General features: G+C 45.8%; 1 protein-coding gene across 1 annotated transcript in view; it reads left to right on the top strand.

Moving 5' to 3' along the window:
* Nucleotides 1-15,113, top strand: part of VSTM5 (V-set and transmembrane domain containing 5) — a 32,444-nt gene extending 17,331 nt beyond the window's left edge. Inside the window, exons 2-4 of the mRNA XM_043877023.1 lie at nt 12,084-12,410; nt 12,514-12,654; nt 12,744-15,113. Of these exons, the coding sequence (XP_043732958.1) occupies nt 12,084-12,410; nt 12,514-12,654; nt 12,744-12,787 (512 nt within the window). The 3' untranslated portion in view covers nt 12,788-15,113. The remainder of the gene's footprint in view (nt 1-12,083; nt 12,411-12,513; nt 12,655-12,743) is intronic.
* The last annotated feature ends 8,035 nt before the right edge of the window (nt 15,114-23,148 follow it).

Genomic DNA, 23,148 nt, shown 5'->3' with positions numbered 1-23,148 from the left:
GAACATCTAGTAATTTCCTGGGTGAGATCAGTGACAGGAACTTCTTTTTTTTTTTTGCTGTACCATATGCCATGCAGGATCTTACTTCCACGACCAGGGATCAGACCCATGGCCCCTGCAGTGGAAGTGCAGAGTCTTAACCACTGGGCCAACAGGGAAGTCCCAGGACCATTTTGGTTACCATATTTGGTCTATTCTCTGGTTCCTGACATATAAGCTTCTAAGACCCTTGGATTCTCTAGAGTCATGAATGCTTTTTTGTTTGTTTGTTTGTTAATGATGTGACTCTTGGAAGGTGAGGGCTCATTGGCAGGAATTAGAAAGTTGGAACTTTCAAGGCTTCCCTGGTGGCTCAATGGTAAAGAAGCCATCTGCCAATGCAGGAGACAGGGGTTCAACCCATGATTCGGAAAGATCCCACATGCTACAGAGCAAGTAAACCCATGTGCCGCCACTACTGAACCTGTGCTCCAGAACCTGGGAGCGGCAACTCCTAAGCCAATGTGCTACAGCTACCAAAGCCTGTGTGCCCTGGAGCCTGAGCTCCACAGCAAGAGAAGCCACCACAATGAGACGCCTGCTTACCACAACTAGAGAGTAGCCCCCCGCTCGCCACCGCTAGAGAAAGGCCCACGCAGCAACAAAAACCCAGCTCAGCCATAAGTAATAACTTTAAAAAAAAGGAAAATCTGAACTTTTAGCCTCTACCCCTGAAGGAAGAAATGCTGGGGATTAAGTTAATCACTAATGGCCAATGATTTAATCATGCTTACGTCAAAGTGAGAGTGGAAGTCAGTCAGTCGTGTCTGACTCTTTGTGACCCCAGGGACTGTAGCCTATCACGCTCTTAGTTCATGGGATTTTCCAGGCAAGAATACTGGAGTGGGTTGCCATTTCCCTCTCCAGAGGATCTTCCCAACCCAGGGATCAAACCCAGTTCTCCTGCATTGTAGGCAGACGCTCTACTGTCTGAGCCACCAGAGAGGCATGTCATGGGACCTCCCCCTAAAACACTAGCTGAATAAGTTAGAAGAGAAGAGCTTCTGTGCTGGTGAACAGATGTAGGTGCCGGGAGAGTGGTGTGGCCAAAGAGGATATATGAGCGCTCCGTGTCCCTCCTACATACCTTGCCCTGTGGCATCTTTTCCGTGTGGCTGTTCCTGAGTTGTATCCTTTATAATAAAGTGCTCATAGTAAGTAAAGTGCTTTCCTGAGTTCTCTGAGACGTTCTAGCAAATTATTAAACCTGAGGAACTATGGAAACCTCCAGTTTATACCCAGTTGGTCAGAAGTCAGGAAGCCTGGACTTGTGATTGGTGTCTGAAGTAGGGAACAGTCGTGAGACCGAGCCCTTAACCTGTGGGATCTGCACTAACTTCCGGTAGTAAGTGTCAGAAGCATTCTTTGTGGGGTAGGAAACAGTTTTCCTCTACTGGTCCCTTACCAGCTAACACATATGTTGTCACCAGTCTTTTGATACTGCAATTGACTGCACTATGCTTCAGTGACAATATCTACACTTGTATCTTTGCATCTCTGTGCCCTTACTACTTGTAGGATAAGTTCCTAGAAATAGAATTTCTGGGTCAAAAGGTACGTACTATTTAATATTTCTATAGGTTTCACCATATTGACCTTCAAGCAGGTCACACCCATTTATAATCACCACAGTAGTGATTCGGTATAACTTCTACACACTCCTGACAACGTAATGTTATCAAACTTTCTCACTGTTCCTAGTCTGATAGCAGCCAAGTCAATCAGCTTTCCCAGCCGAGGTTTCACTAGACTGTGATAAATGTATATGACAGGTAGTACTTAATGAGTGTTGCCACTAGAAGTGGTGGCTCTCGCTGTTTTGGAGTGATTTTTCTGGTTGGGGTACAAATACAGGAACCCGAAGGAAAGCAGCCTGCCAGCCTTGATCTCAGCTTGCATCTATTTTGTTTGGGCTTGGCTGACATCTGGGTGACTTCCCAAGGCCATTATATAGCCATGTCAAGGGGATGGGAGGAGCTCCCTCAGGGAGGAGCTGAGCTTTGGTCTCTGAGTAAACAGGCACCAAGCTGGGGAATTACTACCTGAGCTAACAGGAGGGATAGGTACCCTATAAATTATGTGTAGATGTCAATCATTAACACCATTCATGGCACCTAAACCTGAAAGCCAGCATTTGGGGTTGCTGTGTTGGTCCCTTATGAAACTATGTTTCTTAAACTCCAGGCTTGCTTGTTTCAAGAATGAAGGGGACATGCATATTTTAGTTCCAACTTAAAATTGTGCTATTTCTTGTCTTAGCTATTTGACTCTAGTGGGGAAAGGAGTCTTGTCAGGATCTCCCTCAATCAGAACTATTACCTCCTTAGCAAAGGTCCAACCCCACACTTTCCTGATCTTTCCAAATAGGCAGCAGTTCAAGCAGCAGGGCATGTGTGTTTATTTATCCTTTATTTGTTCTTTCCTACGAGTATATTGTGAGCACCTATGAAGTGCCAGGCCCTGTGCTGGGCACTAGTATTTCTGAAATGAACTGGAGATGAGTTATCCCAGCAGAGGTCTGTCCCAGGCAGCTCTGCCCTGTCTGTATGCACTTCCTGCCCCACCCCCACTGCTATCTCCCCAGTCCTGGTCAGAGGCGGGTCCAGGTCTATCCACACTCAGCATTGCAGGGTGCTCCCAACTGGCCTCCAGCCGCAAGTTCTCCTGAAGGTGCATAGGACAGGAACATGTGGTGGGCCCAGAGCAGTGCAGATGAGGTGCACAGATGATAAGATCGTGGATTCTGCAGCCAGATTGCCCTTCCTGGAGCCCAGGTTAGATATGTCATGCAGATGGCACTAGTGGTAAAGAATTTTCCTGCCAGTGCAAGAGACATAAGAGATGCAGACTCAACTCCTGGGTTGGAAAAATCCCCTTGAGGAGGAGGTGGCAACCTGCTCCAGTATTCTTGCCTGGAGAATCCCATGGACAGAGGAGCCTGATGGGCTACAGTCCAGGGGGCTGCAAAGAGTCAGACACGACTGAGCAACTGAGCACACACTTCCTCTTGAACACCATCCTGGGGCCTCACTGCCTGCAGATAACACATGCAGTTGATCCCAGCCTGTGACAAGATTCCTGCTTCTTATTCACCAGGCCTCAAACATAAGCACCCATCATGCCCCTCTAGGTGGGTTGTTTTCTCAGCTGGGATTGCCCTTCCTCCCTTTCAAAATTTTAGTCTTCAAGTCTCAGCTTTAATGACGTCTTGCCTCTTCCCAGCTCCTGCAAATATCCTGGCTTATTACTGGGGCAGTTGAAGAATATCCTGGATTTCCATCTCTGCTCTGACACTTAAACTGTGATATTGCACAAATTACCTAACCTCAGTGACTTTCCTCCTCTTTAAAATGGGGATGACATTAACAAATTGAAAGATAAAAACCATATGATTATCTCAATAGATGCAGAGAAAGCCTTTGACAAAATTCAACACTCATTTGTGATTAAAACTCTCCAAAAAGCAGGAATAGAAGGAACATACCTCAACATAATAAAAGCTATATATGACAAACCCACAGCAAGCATCACCCTCAATGGTGAAAAATTGAAAGCATTTCCCCTGAAATCAGGAACAAGACAAGGGTGCCCACTCTCACCACTACTATTCAACATAGTGTTGGAAGTTTTGGCCACAGCAATCAGAGCAGAAAAAGAAGTAAAAGGAATCCACATAGGAAAAGAAGAAGTGAAACTCTCGCTGTTTGCAGATGACATGATCCTCTACATAGAAAACCCTAAAGACTCTACCAGAAAATTACCAGAGCTAATCAATGAATATAGTAAAGTTGCAGGATATAAAATTAACACACAGAAATCCCTTGCATTCCTATATACTAACAATGAAAAAACAGAAAGAGAAATTAAAGAAACAATACCATTCACCATTGCAACAAAAAGAATAAAATACTTAGGAGTATATCTACCTAAAGAAACAAAAGACCTATACATAGAAAACTATAAAACACTGATGAAAGAAATCAAAGAGGACACAAACAGATGGAGAAACATACCGTGTTCATGGATTGGAAGAATCAATATTGTCAAAATGGCTATTCTACCTAAAGCAATCTATAGATTCAATGCAATCCCTATCAAGTTACCAACGGTATTTTTCACAGAACTAGACCAAAGAATTTCACAATTTGTATGGAAATACAAAAAACCTCGAATAGCCAAAGTAATCTTGAGAAAGAAGAATGGAACTGGAGGAATCAACCTGCCTGACTTCAGACTCTACTACAAAGCCACAGTCATCAAGACAGTATGGTACTGGCACAAAGACAGAAATATAGATCAGTGGAACAGAATAGAAAGCCCAGAGATAAATCCATGGACCTATGGACACCTTATCTTTGACAAAGGAGGCAAGGATATACAATGGAAAAAAGACAACCTCTTTAACAAGTGGTGCTGGGATAACTGGTCAACCACTTGTAAAAGAATGAAACTAGAGCACTTTCTAACACCATACACAAAAATAAACTCAAAATGGATTAAAGATCTAAATGTAAGACCAGAAACTATAAAACTCCTAGAGGAGAACATAGGCAAAACACTCTCCGACATAAATCACAGCAAGATCCTCTATGACCCACCTCCCAGAATATTGGAAATAAAAGCAAAACTAAACAAATGGGACCTAATGAAACTTAAAAGCTTTTGCACTACAAAGGAAACTATAAGTAAGGTGAAAAGACAGCCCTCAGAATGGGAGAAAATAATAGCAAATGAAGAAACAGACAAAGGATTAATCTCAAAAATATACAAGCAACTCCTGCAGCTCAATTCCAGAAAAATAAATGACCCAATCAAAAAATGGGCCAAAGAACTAAACAGACATTTCTCCAAAGAAGACATACAGATGGCTAACAAACACATGAAAAGATGCTCCACATCACTCATTATCAGAGAAATGCAAATCAAAACCACAATGAGGTACCATTACTCGCCAGTCAGGATGGCTGCTATCCAAAAGTCTACAAGCAATAAATGCTGGAGAGGGTGTGGAGAAAAGGGAACCCTCTTACACTGTTGGTGGGAATGCAAACTAGTACAGCCGCTATGGAAAACAGTGTGGAGATTTCTTAAAAAACTGGAAATAGAACTGCCATATGACCCAGCAATCCCACTTCTGGGCATACACACTGAGGAAACCAGATCTGAAAGAGACACGTGCACTCCAATGTTCATCGCAGCACTGTTTATAATAGCCAGGACATGGAAGCAACCTAGATGCCCATCAGCAGATGAATGGATAAAGAAGCTGTGGTACATATACACCATGGAATATTACTCAGCCATTAAAAAGAATTCATTTGAATCAGTCCTAATGAGATGGATGAAACTGGAGCCCCTTATACAGAGTGAAGTAAGCCAGAAAGATAAAGAACATTACAGCATACTAACACATATATATGGAATTTAGAAAGATGGTAACAATAACCCTATATGCAAAATGGAAAAAGAGACACAGAAATACAGAACAGACTTTTGAACTCTGTGGGAGAATGTGAGGGTGGGGTATTTCAAAAGAACAGCATGTATACTATTTATGGTGAAACAGATCACCAACCCAGGTGGGATGCATGAGACAAGTGCTTGGGCCTGGTGCACTGGGAAGACCCAGAGGAATCGGGTGGAGAGGGAGGTGGGAGGGGGGATCGGGATGGGGAATACGTGTAAATCTATGGCTGATTCATATCAATGTATGACCAAAAAAAATTAATAAATAAATAAAAATTAAAATAAAAAATAAAATGGGGATGATGGTTATCTTTCCTCCAGGCCAACACCCACAAGCCAGTGCCCGGCGGTGGAGGGGGCATGGGGAGTGCAGGGCTGGGCTTGATCACTTAAAAGGAGATGCAATGAGATTGCTAAGCCGTGGAGGTGCCTTTGGGAGACAGAGGTTACCGAAGAATGACTTGGGACTTAGCTGGTGGTCCAGCGGTTGTGAACCTGCTTCCCAATGCTGGAACGAGGATTTGACCCCTGGTCATGAACTGAGAGCCCACGTGCTACAGGGCGGCTAAGCCCATGGCTTCAGCTAGAGAAGCCAGGGCACCACAGGTACTGAACCATCGCATCTGGGGCCCACGCCCCACAGCTCAGCACGGCCGAGAGAGCACAGGGCAGAACAGCTCTGTCCTGCCTACCTAGAGCTGGCTGCCTCTGTACCCACTGTCGGGCCCCCATGAGCACCTCGGAAACCAGTGGCTGTCTGTCTGGTTTATTCTTCAGTGTTTCTGTGAATCTCAGATAGGGTGACCGGCTGTCCTGTTTTGCCCATGACCATCCTGATTTTAGCCCTGAAGCTCTTGAACCTGGGAAAACTTGTAGCCCTGGGCAAACCAGGAGTCTTGGTCACCCAAGGCCATTGACCCACCGATGGGGAGGGGAGGGGCTGCTGCAGGCCCTGGGCAGGCTCCGTGTGCGGAGTCCGGCTGGGCCTCGCCCATGCTGTGCTGCCTCATCCTTGCAGCCCTCCTCTGGAGGTGTTCCAGTCCTCATTCCACAGCAGAGGAAGCGAGGCTCTCAGCAGTGAAGGCTCTGTCTGCAGGTCTCACATCTAGGAGGTCCCCGGGGTGAACTCTGTAGACCCGCCCACGGCAGGTGTCTCCACCACACCTCACCACACCTGGAATGACCCTTTCGTGACAGAACTCATCACTTCACCACCCTGCTCCAGTCCGTCCAAGTTAGGACTCCGAGACCTGGCTTTCTGACTCATAGTTTAGCTGCATGCAATCTTTTTTTTAATGTAATTTTATTTATTTTTATTCAGTTAGTTTTCATTGTGCTGGGTCTTCACTGCTGCATGGCTTTCCATCGCAGTGGCCTCTGTTGTCGTGGAGCGCAGGCTCTGGGGCATGTGGGCGCAGTGCTTGTGGCTCCCAGACACCAGAGCAGAGGCTCAATAGTGACACACGGATTGGTTGCTCCAAGGCGTGTGGGATCTTCCTGGATCAGGGATCAAACCATGGGTCCTGCATTGGCAGGTGGATTCTTTAGCACTGAGCCACCGGGGAGGCCCCTTAGCTGCATATGGTCTTGATGAGGAGGCTCATGACGATGATGCCTGTTTCCTGGGTCTCTCCTGGTGATCACACTGGCTGGACAGGTGGCTTTCCAGATGAGTGAGGTGAAAATGAGCTGTGCTGATTAAGGCACATCCTCCGTAACGGGTAGTATGTATCTCCCCATTAATTCATGTTCTTGTTTCCCAAAACTGTGGCCCAAATACTAAACAGTATTATCCTGTATTGTGATTTGGCTTGGCTTTCTCACAAGGAGGATATATTTAAGGGAATATATCCTCCTTAAGTAATCAATTTTTAAAGGCAGCGAAGCACCACCGCTGTGCTTTACTTGTAGGAGAAGGAATAAGGGCCCGTCCTGCGTGTTATACTCCAGCCTGCTGTTCGGTAGCTGGTGGCACTTGCCTGGTGCTTTCTCTGGCTGGTCTCCGGTGGGCGTCAGCAGCTCGGGACGCCAGGTTTTCAGGGAGCCCCTCGGTCCAGGTTCCAGTGGCTTCTGTCCTGCTGATGTCTTCAGTTCACCACCTCTTCCTTAAAGGGAGCATCTGCATCTATCTTGGAAATCGGTAGAATTTAGTTCTTTTCTTCTCTCCATATAGAATTTGAGTAAATATGAAGAGCAAGGTAAACTTTTAAACTTTGCTCACCAGATTGTTGGGTCTAATCAGGAGAACTTTAAAAGATTTCTTAAACATTTTATCATGAATTTAATTTGTGTGAAAATTAAAAATGATATAAATGTATAACTTTAATTTTCTGTTGCCATCCAATCTCTAGTGCATAATCCCTATTAAGATAGCACCTATTACTCCAACATTTTTCTATACAGAATATATAAATATTAGCACTTATTTGAGCATATGTAAATAAGATCATAGCATAAAAGAACATTTTTTTGGCTGCGCTGGGCCTTCACTGATGTGCGAGGGCTCTCTCGAGATGTGGTGGGTGGGCTTCTCGTTGCTGCGGCTTCTCTTGCTGCTGAGCATGGGCTCGAGAGCATGCGGCTTCCGTAGCTGTGGTACTCAGGCTCAGGTGCCCTGAGGCATGCAGACTGTTCCCAGATAAGGGATGAAACCATGTCCTCTGCATTGGCCGGCAGGTTCCTAACCACTGGTCATCAGGGAAGGCCTATAAATTTATTTTTTAACTGAATACCATGTCATAGATATCTTCCTTGGTCCACACAAAATTCATTCTTGTTCATGGCTGCCTGGCCTCCATTTTACAAGTGAAATCTGATTTACTGCATCAACTTCCTTGAGTAGAACATTCGAGCCAGGTCTGAATGTTGGCCTGGCCACTCAGTTCCTCTGGACTTGTTCTGGAATGATTTTGGCATATGGTGCAGGGGTGGTTACTCATTAATTCAACTTTTTAAACAATTGACAAACAGTTTGCCTTTAAACACTTAGAACTATTAATTTTCCTATTAATCTTTGCCACAGTTTATTCCTAATTCTATGTATCAGGAAGAGGAGGAGCTCTTTGTTCCTAAAACCTAATTAAATGCCTGATTCATTTGTCAGATTAGGAGGAGGTTTCTCTGGTCAAAAAAAAAAAAAATACAGAAACTAACAAGGACCAGTTGGCCAGTTTCCACCTGTGTCAGCATCTGAAAAACTTGGGCTTACTATTTTTGTTTTTCAGTTTTGCTGTTTCTTGAGCCAAAGTAACTGAAAGGCTCAAAATGGAGGTTCCTGAGGTCCCTATTAAAGCGTTTCCCAGGTGGCTCAGATGGTAAAGAATCTGCCTGCAATGCAAGAGATCTGAGTTCGATCCCTGGGTCTGGAATATTCCTTGGAGAAGGAAATGTCAACCCTCTCCAGTATTCTTGCCTGGAGAATCTCATGGAGAGAGGAGCCTGGCAGGCTATAGTCTATGGGGCCAGCAAGAGTTGGACACGACTGAGCGACTAACACACTTCACCTTTTTTCTATGTGTTTAGAAGCTTTTGTTTGTTGCTATTGTTTAGTTGCTAAGTCATGTCTTTGGTGACCCCTTGGACTGTAGCCCACCAGGCTTCTCTGTCCATGGGATTCTCTAGGCAAGAATACTGGAGTTGGTTGCCATTTCCTTCTCCAGGGGGTCTTCCCAACCCAGGGATCAAATATGTGTCTCCTGCATTGCAGACAGATTCTTTACCACTGACCACCAGGGAAGCCAAACCACCCAAGCAGCAACATTTCTATGCGAACATTTTAAGAAGGCTCACCTCCTTGTTCACATAATTATTAGTCGTTCACTTACTCATTCAACAAACATTCATTGGCCAATTGCTGGGTGTCAGGCCTTATCCTGGGTACAGGGAATACTGAGATGAAGAAAGCACTTACTTCCTACCCTCCAAGGGCTGACCTGAAACTTAACCTCTGTTTCTTTCCTGAGAGAGAGAGAAAGTGAACGTGGCAAAATGTTAGTAATTGGTGAATTTAGTAGAGGGTGCATAGATATTAATTATACTTGTCTTTCAACCTTTCTGTGAGTTTAACATTTTTAAAAATGAAGTTGGGGAGAAAATATTTTTCTGTTACTTGGCAGCTGTAATTTTTAAAAGCCATTATTACCTCCCAGTTTTTCAGTGTGGATCCTATTGGATTATCCCCAGCCACTTAGCGAAGATTTAGGAGAGGAATGGTAATAGGATATTCTGGGGATATGTGTGCATGTACTAAGTTGCTTTGATCGTGCCCAATTCTTTGCAACCCCATGGACCCCATGAGCCACCAGGCTCTTCTGTCCATGGGATTCTCTAGGCAAGAATACTGGACTGGGTTGCCGTTTCCTACTTCCTACTCCAGGTGATCTTCCGGACCCAGGGGTAGAACCTGAATCTCCTGTCTCCTGCATTGCAAGCAGATTCTTTACCCACTGAGCCGCTGGGGAAGCCCATATTCTGGGGATAGGAGAGGATGATGAGAAAAGTCTGGATAAGTAACAGATGTGGTTACCTGGAGCCACACAGCAGGAGCCCTGAGGCAACTGGGCACCCAACAAGGAAAGGGGTTAAACAGGAAGGAAGTGGAGGTGGAAACCCAGGCATGGGCTCTAAGCCCGAATCCTGCCCTACCCTCCCTCTAGCAAGGCCTGACCGTTCTGTGTGTGTGTGGTTGGTGGAGAGAGGAGGCTGGTACAGGTTTGTCACATTCTGTGCCCTCCACTGGCAACCACTGACCTTTGACTTGAGCATAGAGGTTAAATATTTGAGCTTTGGAGTTGGCAACCTTTGTGAGAATCTCAGCCTTGCAGGGTGAATGGGACCAGCTAGTAAATCCTGTTACAGCCTGGATAGATTTGCAGGGGGTTATGTGATGCTTTAAAGACACGGCTGTGTGTGAAGCAGTTAGCACAGGGCCTGTGCATGGCACCTACTTAATAAATGTATCATGACATGTACCATCCTAGCCAGTGATCAGCTGTTCATCTGCACACTCACGCAGAAGTCTCTGCTTGAATGCCTCTTTGCCTCACCCACCTCACAGCTGTAATCAGCAGGTTCTGTACTCTGCTCCCACACACATCCTAAGTCAGACCCCCTCACTCTCTCCAAGGCTGTCTCCAGTTTTAGCTGCTGCAGCAGTTGCCTGACTGTTCTTCCTGCCTGCACACTGGCTCCCTCACCCCCAGACGTTCTCCATGGTGGGCTTTCTCAAGCTCAGTGGAGAACGTCACGTTTCTTCTCAGCCTTCTCATGGCTTCCCATCACCCTGACTCTCACATCATGACCCAAGTCCCGCCCAGCCCTCCAGCCTCGCTTCCTGAACCCCCCAGCTCCCTGCGCTCTGCATTCTGACCTCCCTTCTGTCCCTGCCGTGCCGGTTCACTCTCACTTCAGTCTTTCAGTTGCCCTCTCTGCCTGAAACATGTCTTCACATGATTGCCTCCTTTTCCTTTCTGTCCTTTGGGTCCGGTTCATTTCCACAGAGAGCTTCTCTCTGGCCATCCTGTCTAATGTTGTGTACCACCTCCATCCCCACCTACCTGTTTCATTATCTTTAAAGCATTTATAAAGTGATCTTGTGTGTTTATTTAACTCTTGTATGTCTCCCTTATACAATGGAAGCTCTAGGAAACAGAGTGATAACCTTGTGTTTTGTTCAGTGTTCTAGCTTGGGATGCCATAACAAAATATGGCAGACTGGGGAGTTTAAGAAACACAGATTTATCTTCACAGTTTGGAGGCTATGAAGTCTCGGATCAAGGTTTTGGCAGGGTTTGGTTTCCAAGGAGAGCTCTCTTCCTGGCTTGCAGACATCTGCCTTCTCACCGTGACCTCAAATGGTCCTTTCTCCATATGAGAGAGAGACTGTTCTTATAAAGACACTAATCCCTGAGGACTTTCCTGGTGGTCTAGTGGTTAAGATTCCACACTTTCAATATAGGGGGTGTGAGTTTGATCCCTAGTAGAGGAAGTGAGATTCCATATATCATGTGACATGGCAAGAAAAACCCCAAAAAGCCAAACCGCTAATCCTACTGGAGCAGGGCCCCACACTTATGACCTCATTTAACCCTAATTACCTCCTTAGAGACACCACTTCCAAATATAGCCACCTGGCTGGGGTGGGGAAGGGCTTCAACATAGAAACTGGGGGGAAGGGGACTATAAACATTCAGTCCATAATATTCACCTCTGTAGTGTCAGCATTAGAACCCAGAAGACAGCCTGACATGTAATGTGTGCTAAGGCCCTTCAGCTGTGTCCAACTCGTTGTGACCCTGTGGACTGTATGTAGCCCACCAGACTCCTCTGTCCATGGGACTCTCCAGGCAGGAATACTAGAGTGGGTTGCCATACCCTCCTCCAGGGGATCTTCCCAATCCAGGGATCGAACCCATGTCTCTTATGTTTCCTGCACTGGCAGGTGGGTTCCTTACCACGAGTGCCACCTGGGCAGCCCTGACATGGAACAGGCACCCAGTAAATCCTTGAATGGACGCAGGATGAAGCTGACTTCCCTGCGAGCCGTGTAAGTGGCCCACCTCTAGCGCTCCATCCTGCAGGTCAGGGCGTATCTCTGTACATTCCCCAGCCAGCCATCAACGCCACGGTGGAAGAGGACATCCTGCTCTCGGTGGACTACTCCTGCGACGGGGTCCCCACCATCGAATGGAAGTACACGTCCAGCTGGGGAGTGCAGAAGATCGTGGAGTGGAAGCCAGGGACTCAGGCCAACATCTCCCAGAGCCACAAGGACAGGGTGTGCACCTTCGACAATGGCTCCATCCAGCTCTTCAGCGTGGGCGTGCGGGACTCCGGCTCCTACATCGTCACGGTGACCGAGCGCCTGGGGAGCAGCCGGTTTGGCACCATCGTGCTGCACGTCTCAGGTGAGACGCTCCCGGGGACCCCAGTGCCTCTAGAAAATTGGAGTGTGTGAGAGGCCAACTTGATATTCAGGGACGTTATCTACCCCCGCCCCCAACCCTGTAGAGATCCTCTATGAAGACCTGCACTTTGTCGCTGTCTTCCTTGCTTTTCTCGTTGCTGTGGCCGCACTGCTGATCAGCCTCATGTGGGTTTGTAATAAGTGTGCCTATAAATTCCAAAGGAAGAGAAGACACAAGCTCAAAGGTAATTCCCGGGGCCTGTCACCTTCTTCTCCCCAGGAAAGCACCCCCACTGAGTGGCAACTCACAGTCAATGTGTCTTTTGCTTTGCAGAGAGCACAACGGAGGAGATTGAGCTGCAGGACATAGAGTGTTAGCCAAGGCCAGACCCAGTGACATTCCTACCTCAAGAGGAAGACGTGATTTTCCCACGAAAGGAAGACATGCGGCCAGTCCCGCCCGAGCCTCTTGTTCTGCCATAGCCACCCGTTGCTGCTGGGGTAGCTGCATGCTGACGAAGCTGACTGCCTGGAGCTGGACTCTGGATTGGACCATGTCAGTCCCAGTGGTGTGGAGGTCAGCGAGGAGGAGGGTGGTGCTATGGGCCGGCGCTGTGCCCGGCCGTGGGGCCGCAGCGGCCCAGTGCCCCATCTGCTTCCTCACTGCACTCTCCTCCGGCGAGGCAGAGGGTGGTGGCGGGGTCCCCATGCCTGTGTGCCCTGTGCTCAGGCATATCTGAGTCTGTGACCCTGCGGACTATAGCCCACCATGCTCCTCTGCCCATGGGATTCTCCAGGCAAGAACACTGGACAGGGTTGCCATTTCCTCCTCCAGGGGGTCTTCCCAACCCAGGGGTCGAACCCAGGTCTCCTGTGGCTCCTTGCCTTGCAGGTGGGTCCTTTACCTCCTGCGCCATCGGGAAGCCCCATAGCAGAGGCGGGAGTGTTTCCAGACCAAGCGTGCAGCGCTGTAACACGCTCTCTGTGCCCTGGTCTTCTCTGCCTGTGGCCGCTTCCAGCTTCTCCCGTGGGGACCGCTGTGAACACCTCTCAGAGCAGGGAGGGCACCCCCCTCCTCCCTGTGGCTTGGAGCTTTAGGGAGAAGAGCTAAATTTGTTCTGGGGGACCACCATTGGGAACAAGGGACAGGGAGAGAATCGCCTTTCTTTTCCTCTCTCACTCCAGCGTTAATTAGACTTTCCCTCCTGAGGCCCCAGGGGAGGCCACTGTGAGGAGAGCGGCTCATCACGCGGGCAGCCCCCTGACAAGCTGGGGATGCCGCCTGTGTGAAGGCTGCGGCCACAGGATGGGCAGGAAAGTCAGCGCAGGCTTCGAACCTGCCCCCTCAGTCACTCAGGCTTCCCGGCACGCCAGGGCCTCGCTGGCTCCCAGCGGGCTGGGGAACACCTGGCCCTCAGCTACCTCACCCTCAGAGCATCAAGGGAAGCCCACAGTAGCACAGAGCACTCCGAGCAATTAAAGGAAGCTGTGAAGACTCTTCCAGAGCCTAGGATGCAATGAGCGCTATGGCGGGTCCTGGAGAAAGTCAAGCGCCCTGGAGTACCGGGGCTCCAGGTGCCACTGGGGATGGGTCACAGCTGGCCCTGGCCCTTAGCCTCCGAAGTCACTGGCCACCGTGGGTACCTGTATCTCTCCATGCCAGCCTCCTTTCAGCAAGCTCTAAAGCAGGCCTGAATTTATCTTCCGTTCTCCTTTTCCTCTCCAACATTCTTAGCTACAAATCAAAGGTACCACTCCATTTATTGGTGGAATTTGACCTTATTACCTGTGTCCCCAGCCCTCGCTGCAGATTCACCCATGCACACATGAAGGAGACCTAGAACATTGTCTTCTCCCTCCCTCCAAGTCCCCAGTGTCCACATCGCTTCCAGAAAGTTGCCTGGAGACATTAGTATGAGGCTTTTGCCTACACACTGTCTCCAGGGTTACAGGAAGGAATCTTTTGGGGTTACAGGAGCTATCATCTATCCAAAGGCATTACTTGATTCAGAATGCCAGAGAGCAGCTAATCTGCATGACTGGCTTGTAGCCCAAGCGCATAACAGACACGGGTCACCTCGGGCCAACTCTCAGTCACAGAGGTGTACACAGACACACCTGTGCCCCTTCCCCATGCAGCAGCCAGTGGAACCAGACCTCCACCATGGAGAATGGGTTTCTTGTACTGGTCTCCAGCACCATGAGGAAGCAGGATGAGACACGCCAGAAAGGATCAAGGATAACCTGACTGTTCCTTTTTTGCACAGAGAGCCCATCAGCAGGAAATCGGTTTAAATCTAGTTAGCCGGCAGAACCTCTGTCCTCTTGACACCTTACCTGCTTTCCAGAACTCTGCCTCTCCGCTTCTCAGAAGTCAGGGGTGGTAATCTTAATAAAAGGAGAAGTGGAAAAGAATACCCAGCGAGAGGTATCAATCCAGATATAAATTAAATTTGCTCCCCTGCCCCAAATCTTCATCAAAGGTTGTTCCTTCAGCTTTCCATGTCTATTTTGCACTTTGAAAGCTCCGCCCAGTTTGAATATTCCTGTGGAAAGTTCTTGAGCCTGGGAGTTCTATTTTCCAAAAAAGAAAATAGTAAATCATAGAGGTTTAGCCACTGAACATGTTAAACTGTAAGTTATGTTTCAAGCTGTGAAAAAAAATAAACTGTTTTAAAGGCTGAAATAAAACCTGAAAATAAAGCCCTGATCCTTTATTTGTGAGCCTAGCCCTGCAGAGAACTCAGAGGCCTGGAAGAGGTTTCTGTCAGCTGCAGACAAGCAAAACCCTCAGCCAGAGCCAGGGGTCTGGCAGAGTTTTAAATGACAGTGGAATTAATCACATTGATTCTAACCATAAACATTTTTCAGCAAGTCAGAAAAACACCATTATTCTCCCCTGCATTATAACCAGAAGACTAATTTGAAGCTCTTGCTTCCAGATTGTGACTTACAATTCAGTAGAGCCCTTCCTGCTTCTGGAAGGGGCCAAATCGTGGATGTGGCAGGTGTATCACCCGGTCAATGGTGCGTAGGACGCGGGACAGAACGTACGTGCTCTGTGGACAGAATGTCCTGTCTGAAACTGTGATCTCGGAAACCCATAAAGCGTGTGCGCTTCTCTCATTTCATGGTGTTCAGGTGGGCGAGGGTTGCTGCAAGAAAACCTCGGTCCTGTGGAGTCTGAGGGAGATACTAAACACCCTGCCGGACTTCATGCTCCCTCTGAGTTGAAATTGAACCACACACAGCTGAGGAGCCCAGACAGTGAGAGATAGGAAGGTTATCAGCATGTCTGGCTCAGTTCAGGGATGCAGAGACAAGGCCTGAGAGAGGATTGGGTTCAGAAATGCTAGCTGTCTGTAATGAGGGCAGAGAAGAGGTGGCAGACTAGAATGCTTGGAGATGGAACCATGAGGAGCTGATGTGATGGAGTGAAACTGCAGGGCCCTTGGGTGAAGGAAAACCCTCTCTCCATCATCAGCCTTTATATATCCAGCTTGTTTCTTCTGCCCAGTTTCCAGGGAAGATCAGATGCTTCTAGTTTGCTGAAAGGTATGTCCTTGTGATTACAGGCAGTGTGTCTATCCACAGCTCAGCTTCTGATAAGGAACAACATCAATCTCCAGCACGTGCGCCTGTCTGCACATCCATCAGCTGTCCCCACTGTAAGCTTTTCCAACCCTTGAGAACACAGTTACTGTGTCCACTATTTATACTGCTTTTAATTAAACTTTTTATTGTAGTGTAGTGATAGCTTACAATGAACGATATCAGATTTGTGATCTTCGAAGATTTAGCTTCGGGACCAGGGACCAGGCTTGATCACTCAAGAGCTTTCGTGTAGCAGAGTTTTATTAAAGTATAAAAAGGCACAGAGCCAGCTTCTGACATAGACACCAGAAGGGGGATGGAGAGTGCCCCTCTCGCTAGTCTGAGCAAGGGAGTTATATACTTTTTAATTAGTTATTACAGTAAATCAAGAGTGTCTCAAGGTTGTAAAGATCTTACTAGACCCACTCCCATAATTTACATTTTGAGAGAACAGGATTAGAGGAAGGAGAAATTGCCCTCAAGCAGGATACATTGTTGTTATATAATCCTTAGTACAGACTTTAAACTGAGTTGTTTGTTGTGTAATCATCAGTTCTGTGACTAAGACTAAGGAATGTAGAGGGGAAAAAAAAGATGTTTGTCTTTCCTCCTCCTTGAGAATTCCAGACCCTGTGTCCCCCAGATCCCTCTCTCCTCCTCAGGACTCCAGACTTCTTGTCAATCTGCCTAGGAATTGACTCTCTCAGTAGTTGATTTACAATGTCTGGTTAGTTTCAGGTGTACAACAAAGTGAATCTGTTATGTATCAGTTATATATATATACGTATAGTTGCTCTCTTTGCGACCCCATGGACTGCAGCCCGCCAGGCTCCTCTGTCCATGGGACTTCCCAGGCAAGAATACTGGAGCAGATTGCCGTTTCCTTCTCCAAAGGATCTCTCTGACCCAGGGATTGAACTCTAGTCTCCTGCATTGGCAGGCAGAGTCTCACAGGTGAGTGAGTGTGTGTGTGTGTGTGCGGGCAGCGCGCTTAGTCACTTCAGTCGTGTCTGACTCTTTGTGACCCCGTGGACTGTAGCCCACCAGGCTCCTGTGTCCATGGGCTTCTCCAGGCAAGAATGCTGGAGTGGGTTGCCGTGCCCTCCTCCAGGGGATCTTCCCGACCCAGATTCTTTACCATCTGCGCCACCAGGGAAGCCCATGTACATACACACCCACTCTTTCTCAGATTCTTTTCCCATCTACGCTAGTACAGAAATGGACATGCTCCCTGTGCTGTGCAGTAGGTCCTCAGTAGTAGTTCATACACAGTAGTGTGCATATTGGCTCCCCTGGTGGCTCAGACGGTAAAGCGTCTGCCTGCAGTGCGGGAGACCTGGGTTCGATCCCTGGGTTGGGAAGATCCCCTGGAGAAGGAAATGGCAACCCACTCCAGTACTCTCGCCTGGAGAATCCCATGGACGGAGGAGCCTGGTCCATCTCCTAATTTATCCCTTCCCTCTACATTTCCCCTTTGGTAACCATAAGTGAGATTTATGAGTCTGTTGCTATTTAATAAATAAGTGCCTTTGTGTAATTTTTGCAATTAGATTTCACTTGTAAGTGATATCTCCACTACCTATTAAGCATTAGGTAGGTAGTTCACAAAGGAGATAAAGCCTTTAAAATTAAAATGATATTGAAGTCCATATATAAAGAAAAAATCAGTCCTACTCAATAAACTCGAGTGTATCCTTCTAGACCTGCTATATATGAACATATCTGTCTATATATACACATACTACAGTATGCATATTTAAACCATTTTCTCTTTAGGCAAGTGGAATTCTATTATACACATTACCTTACAACTTGCTTATTCTCCTTTAATCTTTCTTGGGCATTATTTCATGTCTCTACCTATTCCTAAATATTCTTACTGCCTCCACAATGCAATTCGTAGCATGGATACATTATAATTGTTTATTCACTTAAGAATTTTTATCTCAAGTGGTACATACAAAAATAATATCTGGGGCAATCTATTATATCAGACTTGTTCCTTCTGCCGAGATGGCTTCCTCTTGTTAACTAAGGTGTTCAACTATCACCTATGAGTCGCTTCCTCTTAGGAAATTCAATTTTTTATAAGATTAAAAAATTTTTTTGAAGTATAGTTGATTTACAATGCTGTGTTATTTTTAAGTGTACATCAAAGTGAGTCAGTTATACACACACACACACATATTCTTTTTCAGATTCTTTTCCACAATAAATAGGGTATTACAAGAAATTAAATACAATTCCCTGTGCTATACAGCAAGTCCTTGTTGTTTACCTATTTTATATATAGTGTGCGTGTTTGTTGTTTCTTTTTAATAAATAAGTTCATTTGTATCATATTTTAAAGTCCACATTTATGATACTTGTCTTTGTCTTATTTCACTTAGTATTATCTTAAGGTCCTTCCATGTTGCTGCAAATGGCATGATTTCATTCTTTTTTTTATGACTGAGTAATACTCGGGTGTGTTTTACGTGTGTGTCTATACCATAGCTTCTTGACCTATTCACCTGTTGATGAACACTTAGTTTGCTTGCATGTCTTGGCTATTGTAAACAGTGCTGCAATGAACACTGAGGTGCAAGTGTCTTCAAATTATGATTTTCTTCAGATATGTGTCCAGGAGTACAACTGCTGAATCATATGGTTAACTCTATTTTTAGTTTTTTAAAAAACCTCCCATACTGTTCTCCGTAATTTCCATTGGCTGCCCCAATTTACATTCTCATTAACAGCATGAGGCTTTTCTTTTCTGCACACTCTCCAGCATTAATTTACTTGTAGACTTTTTGATGATGGCCATTCTGACTGGTGTGAGATGATAACCTCTTTCTAGTTTTGATTTGCATTTCTCTAATAATTAGTGATGGTGAGCATCTTTTCATGTGCCTGTTGGCCACTGGGACATTTTCTTTGAAGAAATTTATTTAGGTCTTCTGCCTATATTTTGATCAGGTTGCCGGTCTCTTTTTAATGTTTTCTAATATTGGTGGGGTTTCTGTAAAATTTAGCAAAGACTGAGTGTTGGGAGAGAGAGAAAGAGCACTACTAATGTAAAATCAAAGGATTTAGCTTCAGATTTGACCTTATCAAGTGTACCCATAGGTCCGTTGATACAACAGACCAGTAGTTGTTCAGGAAATTCTGTCTCTAAATATGCTAAAAGTATTTTTCCCTCAGGTACCTCACAGTTTGAAAGGACTTTTTCTCACTATAGTAAACTTATTAAATAATTCAGTTTTCTGTTTTTATTCAACAATGATATACAAATGCCAATTAGAATTCCTGGTCAGCATGAAATTATCAGGACTCTTCACTTTGATTTCATGGTTTTCTGGCAAAGAAATCTGATGGTGAAGTTAGAGGATAAATGTACGATTTCTGTGGCTGGTTACCACAGACCACAGCTCTCTCCTTGGGTCTCAAGGGAATCGGGATGGGACTATGTGTAGAGAAGGTTAAAAGAGAGGTCATGAATCGAAGTGAGTGGAAGAAGAGCTCATTCCACTGGCCTCATCTTGGTGTATCACTAAGTCATCAGGAAGTTTTCCAGATTGTATGTTACTTTTCTATCTCAAACCTCTCCCTCATCTACCAGATTTCAGGCCAAGTATAGCCTAAAACAATAGCTCAAAATCACTAAATCAGGAAAGGAAGACAGCATAACATGGAAGTTTCTCTGGTGTGGAAGCAAGGGAAGTCAGAACATCAGGAGGAGAAAAACTCCTCAGTCATTCAGTACAAACGAGTGCCTGCGTTTGGGACCCCTGTACCATAATTTTAGTCATTATTTCCAATGTTTACATTGGTCTCAGTTTTTCACTTTAACAGACTTCCTGAATGATCTTTAATGATCTTTGTGAAGTATGACTATAAACAAATTTCTGGAAGTGACCATGCAGATAGTTAACAGCAAACTTCAGGGCAAAAACCCAGCTCTGGTAACTGACTTTTGAGTACCACTTGAGTTACTGTGTGTTTTTTCCAGTAATCATGTATGGATGTGAGAGTTGGACTATAAAGAAAGCTGAGCGCTGAAGAATTGATGCTTTTGAACTGTGGTGTTGAAGACTCTTGAGAGTCCCTTGGACTGCAAGGAGATCCAACCAACCCATCCTAAAGATCAGTCCTGGGTGTTCACTGGGAGGACTGAAGCTGAAGCTGAAACTCCAATACTTTGGCCACCTGAAAGAAGAGCTGACTCATTAGAAAAGATCCTGAGGCTGGGAAAGATTGAGGGCAGGAGAAGGGGACGGCAGAGGATGAGATGGTTGGATGGCATCACCAACTCGATGGACATGGGTTTGGGTGGACTCCAGGAGTTGGTGATGGACAGGGAGGTCTGGCATGCTGTGGTTCATGAGGTTGCAAAGAGTCGGACACGACTGAGGAACTAAACTGAACTGAACTGTGTTACTGTGCTTGCTGCTTTGAAAACACGAGAGCTTTCTCTGTGGTGAACTGCTTTTCATTCCCATCCTAAAGTGAGATATAGAGAGAGCTGACTTTAGCTCCAAGTATTTAAGGCATCAACACAGAACAGGAGTAGGAAAGTGAAAGTCAATGAAAGACCAAGGCAGAGGGTGTGAGGAGAGGTCAACCAGAGAGATGGGCATTAACAATGGACATGGAAAAAATAAATCTTCCACCCACAAATGTGCTGTCTTTACCGTCTAGAAATTTTTCATACAGGACATGCTAAAACGCCTAAAACACCTTCCCCTACTGATGAATAAAATTAAAACTGGTTACCTGTACCATCTGACTTGTAACTGCTTTCGGGTGGCCTCGGCCTGCGATGGCTTGAAGCAGGGCCTGGGTTCCCGGCCAGAGATCGTGGCTGGGTTGCAGCAGTGAAAGCACCCAACCTAGCCATTAGATCAGTGGTCAGTGACAAGGGCTCTGGCCCTGAGGCTTTGCAGAAAGGAATTTCCACAAAGAAAGTAGTGAAGCAAACGAAGTATTTATTAGGAGGAAAAAGAGTACAGTACTTGTGGATAGACACACGGGCAGACTCAAAGGGAGAGTCCCTGAGTTGTGCCCTCATGGCAGTCTAAATCACTTATATGAGGTATTTCCTACCATTTTCCCTTGGCCAATCATTTTGATTTGCCTCATTCACAGTCCCTATCTGGTATATCTCAGGATCTTTTTGTGTGTACACATCTCTTAGCCAAGATGGATCCTACCGCAAAGGCATTCAGGTAGAGCATCCCTTGACGTTGTAACCCCCTTGGCTTGCAAGGAGCCTTTCGGTGCATGTGTGGTCTGGGGAAGTCTTCTGACTTCATGAATGAGAAGTATGTGGTCTGGGCAGGGCCCAGCCTCCTCCGTTAATCGTCGAGCTGCTCTCATCTTGGGAGTTTTGGTCAATAGGGGATGAACCTCCAACTGCTTTATCCTGGTGGGGCGGGAGGGTCCATCTGCCTCCTGCCTCATAATTAGTTGGATTTTTACAGTTGCTTCGTGTTTTACATTTGCACATCTTAGAGTTTAGTATCTATCACCAACCATAACTAAGCTTTTGAACCACCCCTGCGGTTAGCAGAGGCATTCCTCCTTCCCATTTTATGTGCATGGAAACAGCTGAGAGAGGATAACACTGGCAGGCACACAGCTAAGCAGAAGTAGAGCCAACGTTCCAACACAGCTCTTTTGCCAACTGTTAAACACTTGGTGAGGGGCTAATTGGTTTTCTCCAACCTCTCCCCCTAAGGTCACAGCACATCCTTCCAACTGTGGGTAACTCAGGTCGAAACACTGCTGCCATAGCAACTGACCAGCCAGCCACTTTCCCATGCTTACCTTAGCTTCCATTCCTCTCAGTCAGGAAGTGACTGATCTCTGAACGTGCCTTAAAATAACGGGCAAGGAAGGCCTTTGATCACCCCTGTCCATTCTGATGAAGTGTACGTGAGTGGGTGGTAATTATGCACGTATTCTCATCCGTTCTACTCCAAGACTGGTCCTTTTACTGGTTTGTGACAAGATAATCATAGAAACAAAATAAAACATTCAAACATTTTTATATTTGACATTCAATTTATGTCCATTATAGTAAAGAGGGGGCTTTCACTTTGTATCTTTTTAGATTTGTCTAGTTAATTCTATTTTTAATAAACTCTATATATATATATTTGGCTGCACTAGGTTCTAGCTGGGGCTCACAGGCTTCTCTCCAGTTGTGGCACGTGGGTTTCTCTTGCTGTGACCAACGGGCTCAGCTGTGGCACACAGGCTCCGCAGTTGAGACACATGGGCTTAGCTGCCCCTAGGGATGTGGGATCTTAGTTCCCTGACCAGGGATTGAACCCACATCCCCTGAATGATTCTTAACCACTGGACAACCGGGGAAGTCCCTCCAGTAATTCACTTTACTGTATTTCACCAAAAGTATCAATCTGCAAAGGATGGAAATTTAAAAAAAAAAAAAACAAAAAAACTAGTCCTTTGCTGAAAGTTGAGATTCATTGCACTGCACTTTGAGCCTTCATAAAAGACTCCATATGTGAGCACATGTGTACCGATTAGCTTACTACAATTTACAAAGCAACTTTTGGGATACCATAACTTAAAGCACTGGAAATTTTTAAAATACTTGCAGATTAACATTAATCTTTTAATTTCCATGGATAGAAAGACACAGAAGCTTAATCAGAGGAAAACAGCACACAAAACCACAAAAGTATTATGGTATTTCATGGCTTACAAGTTCCACTTACCTTTTAAAAGAGAAATACAAAGGATTTTTAAAGTTACTTCAGTAATAAATTATTAAGATACCCATCTTTTAAAAATTGAAAGCCTTCCTCATAAAGAAACTACCGATTACTTAGATTATTTATAGTGGCACCAAAAGGCCCATAAGCCCAAATTTCATATTAAGGGAAGTTATTCAGACATGTTTTTAGGGCTGGGGCACTATTTCTAAATTCACGTTATCTGTTCTTTGCAAAATGTATTCCATTAATCCATTAGTATTTTCCCTGGGAAAATGCAGAGACCTAGTGAAATAAGATGGAACAAACATTTAATCAGAAGAAGCAATCCAGGGTTGCTGGCTGAGGCTGGGGACTGCCAAGGTCAGGGTAAGGCAGGAGCAGGGCAAGGCAAGTGAGGTCATTCAAGGGGGAAAAAAGACC

Source organism: Cervus elaphus, chromosome 2, assembly GCF_910594005.1.
Source record: "Cervus elaphus chromosome 2, mCerEla1.1, whole genome shotgun sequence".
Classification (NCBI taxonomy): Eukaryota; Metazoa; Chordata; class Mammalia; order Artiodactyla; family Cervidae; genus Cervus; species Cervus elaphus.
Note: the sequence above shows the minus strand (reverse complement) of the source record. Positions and strands in the feature narration are given on the sequence as shown.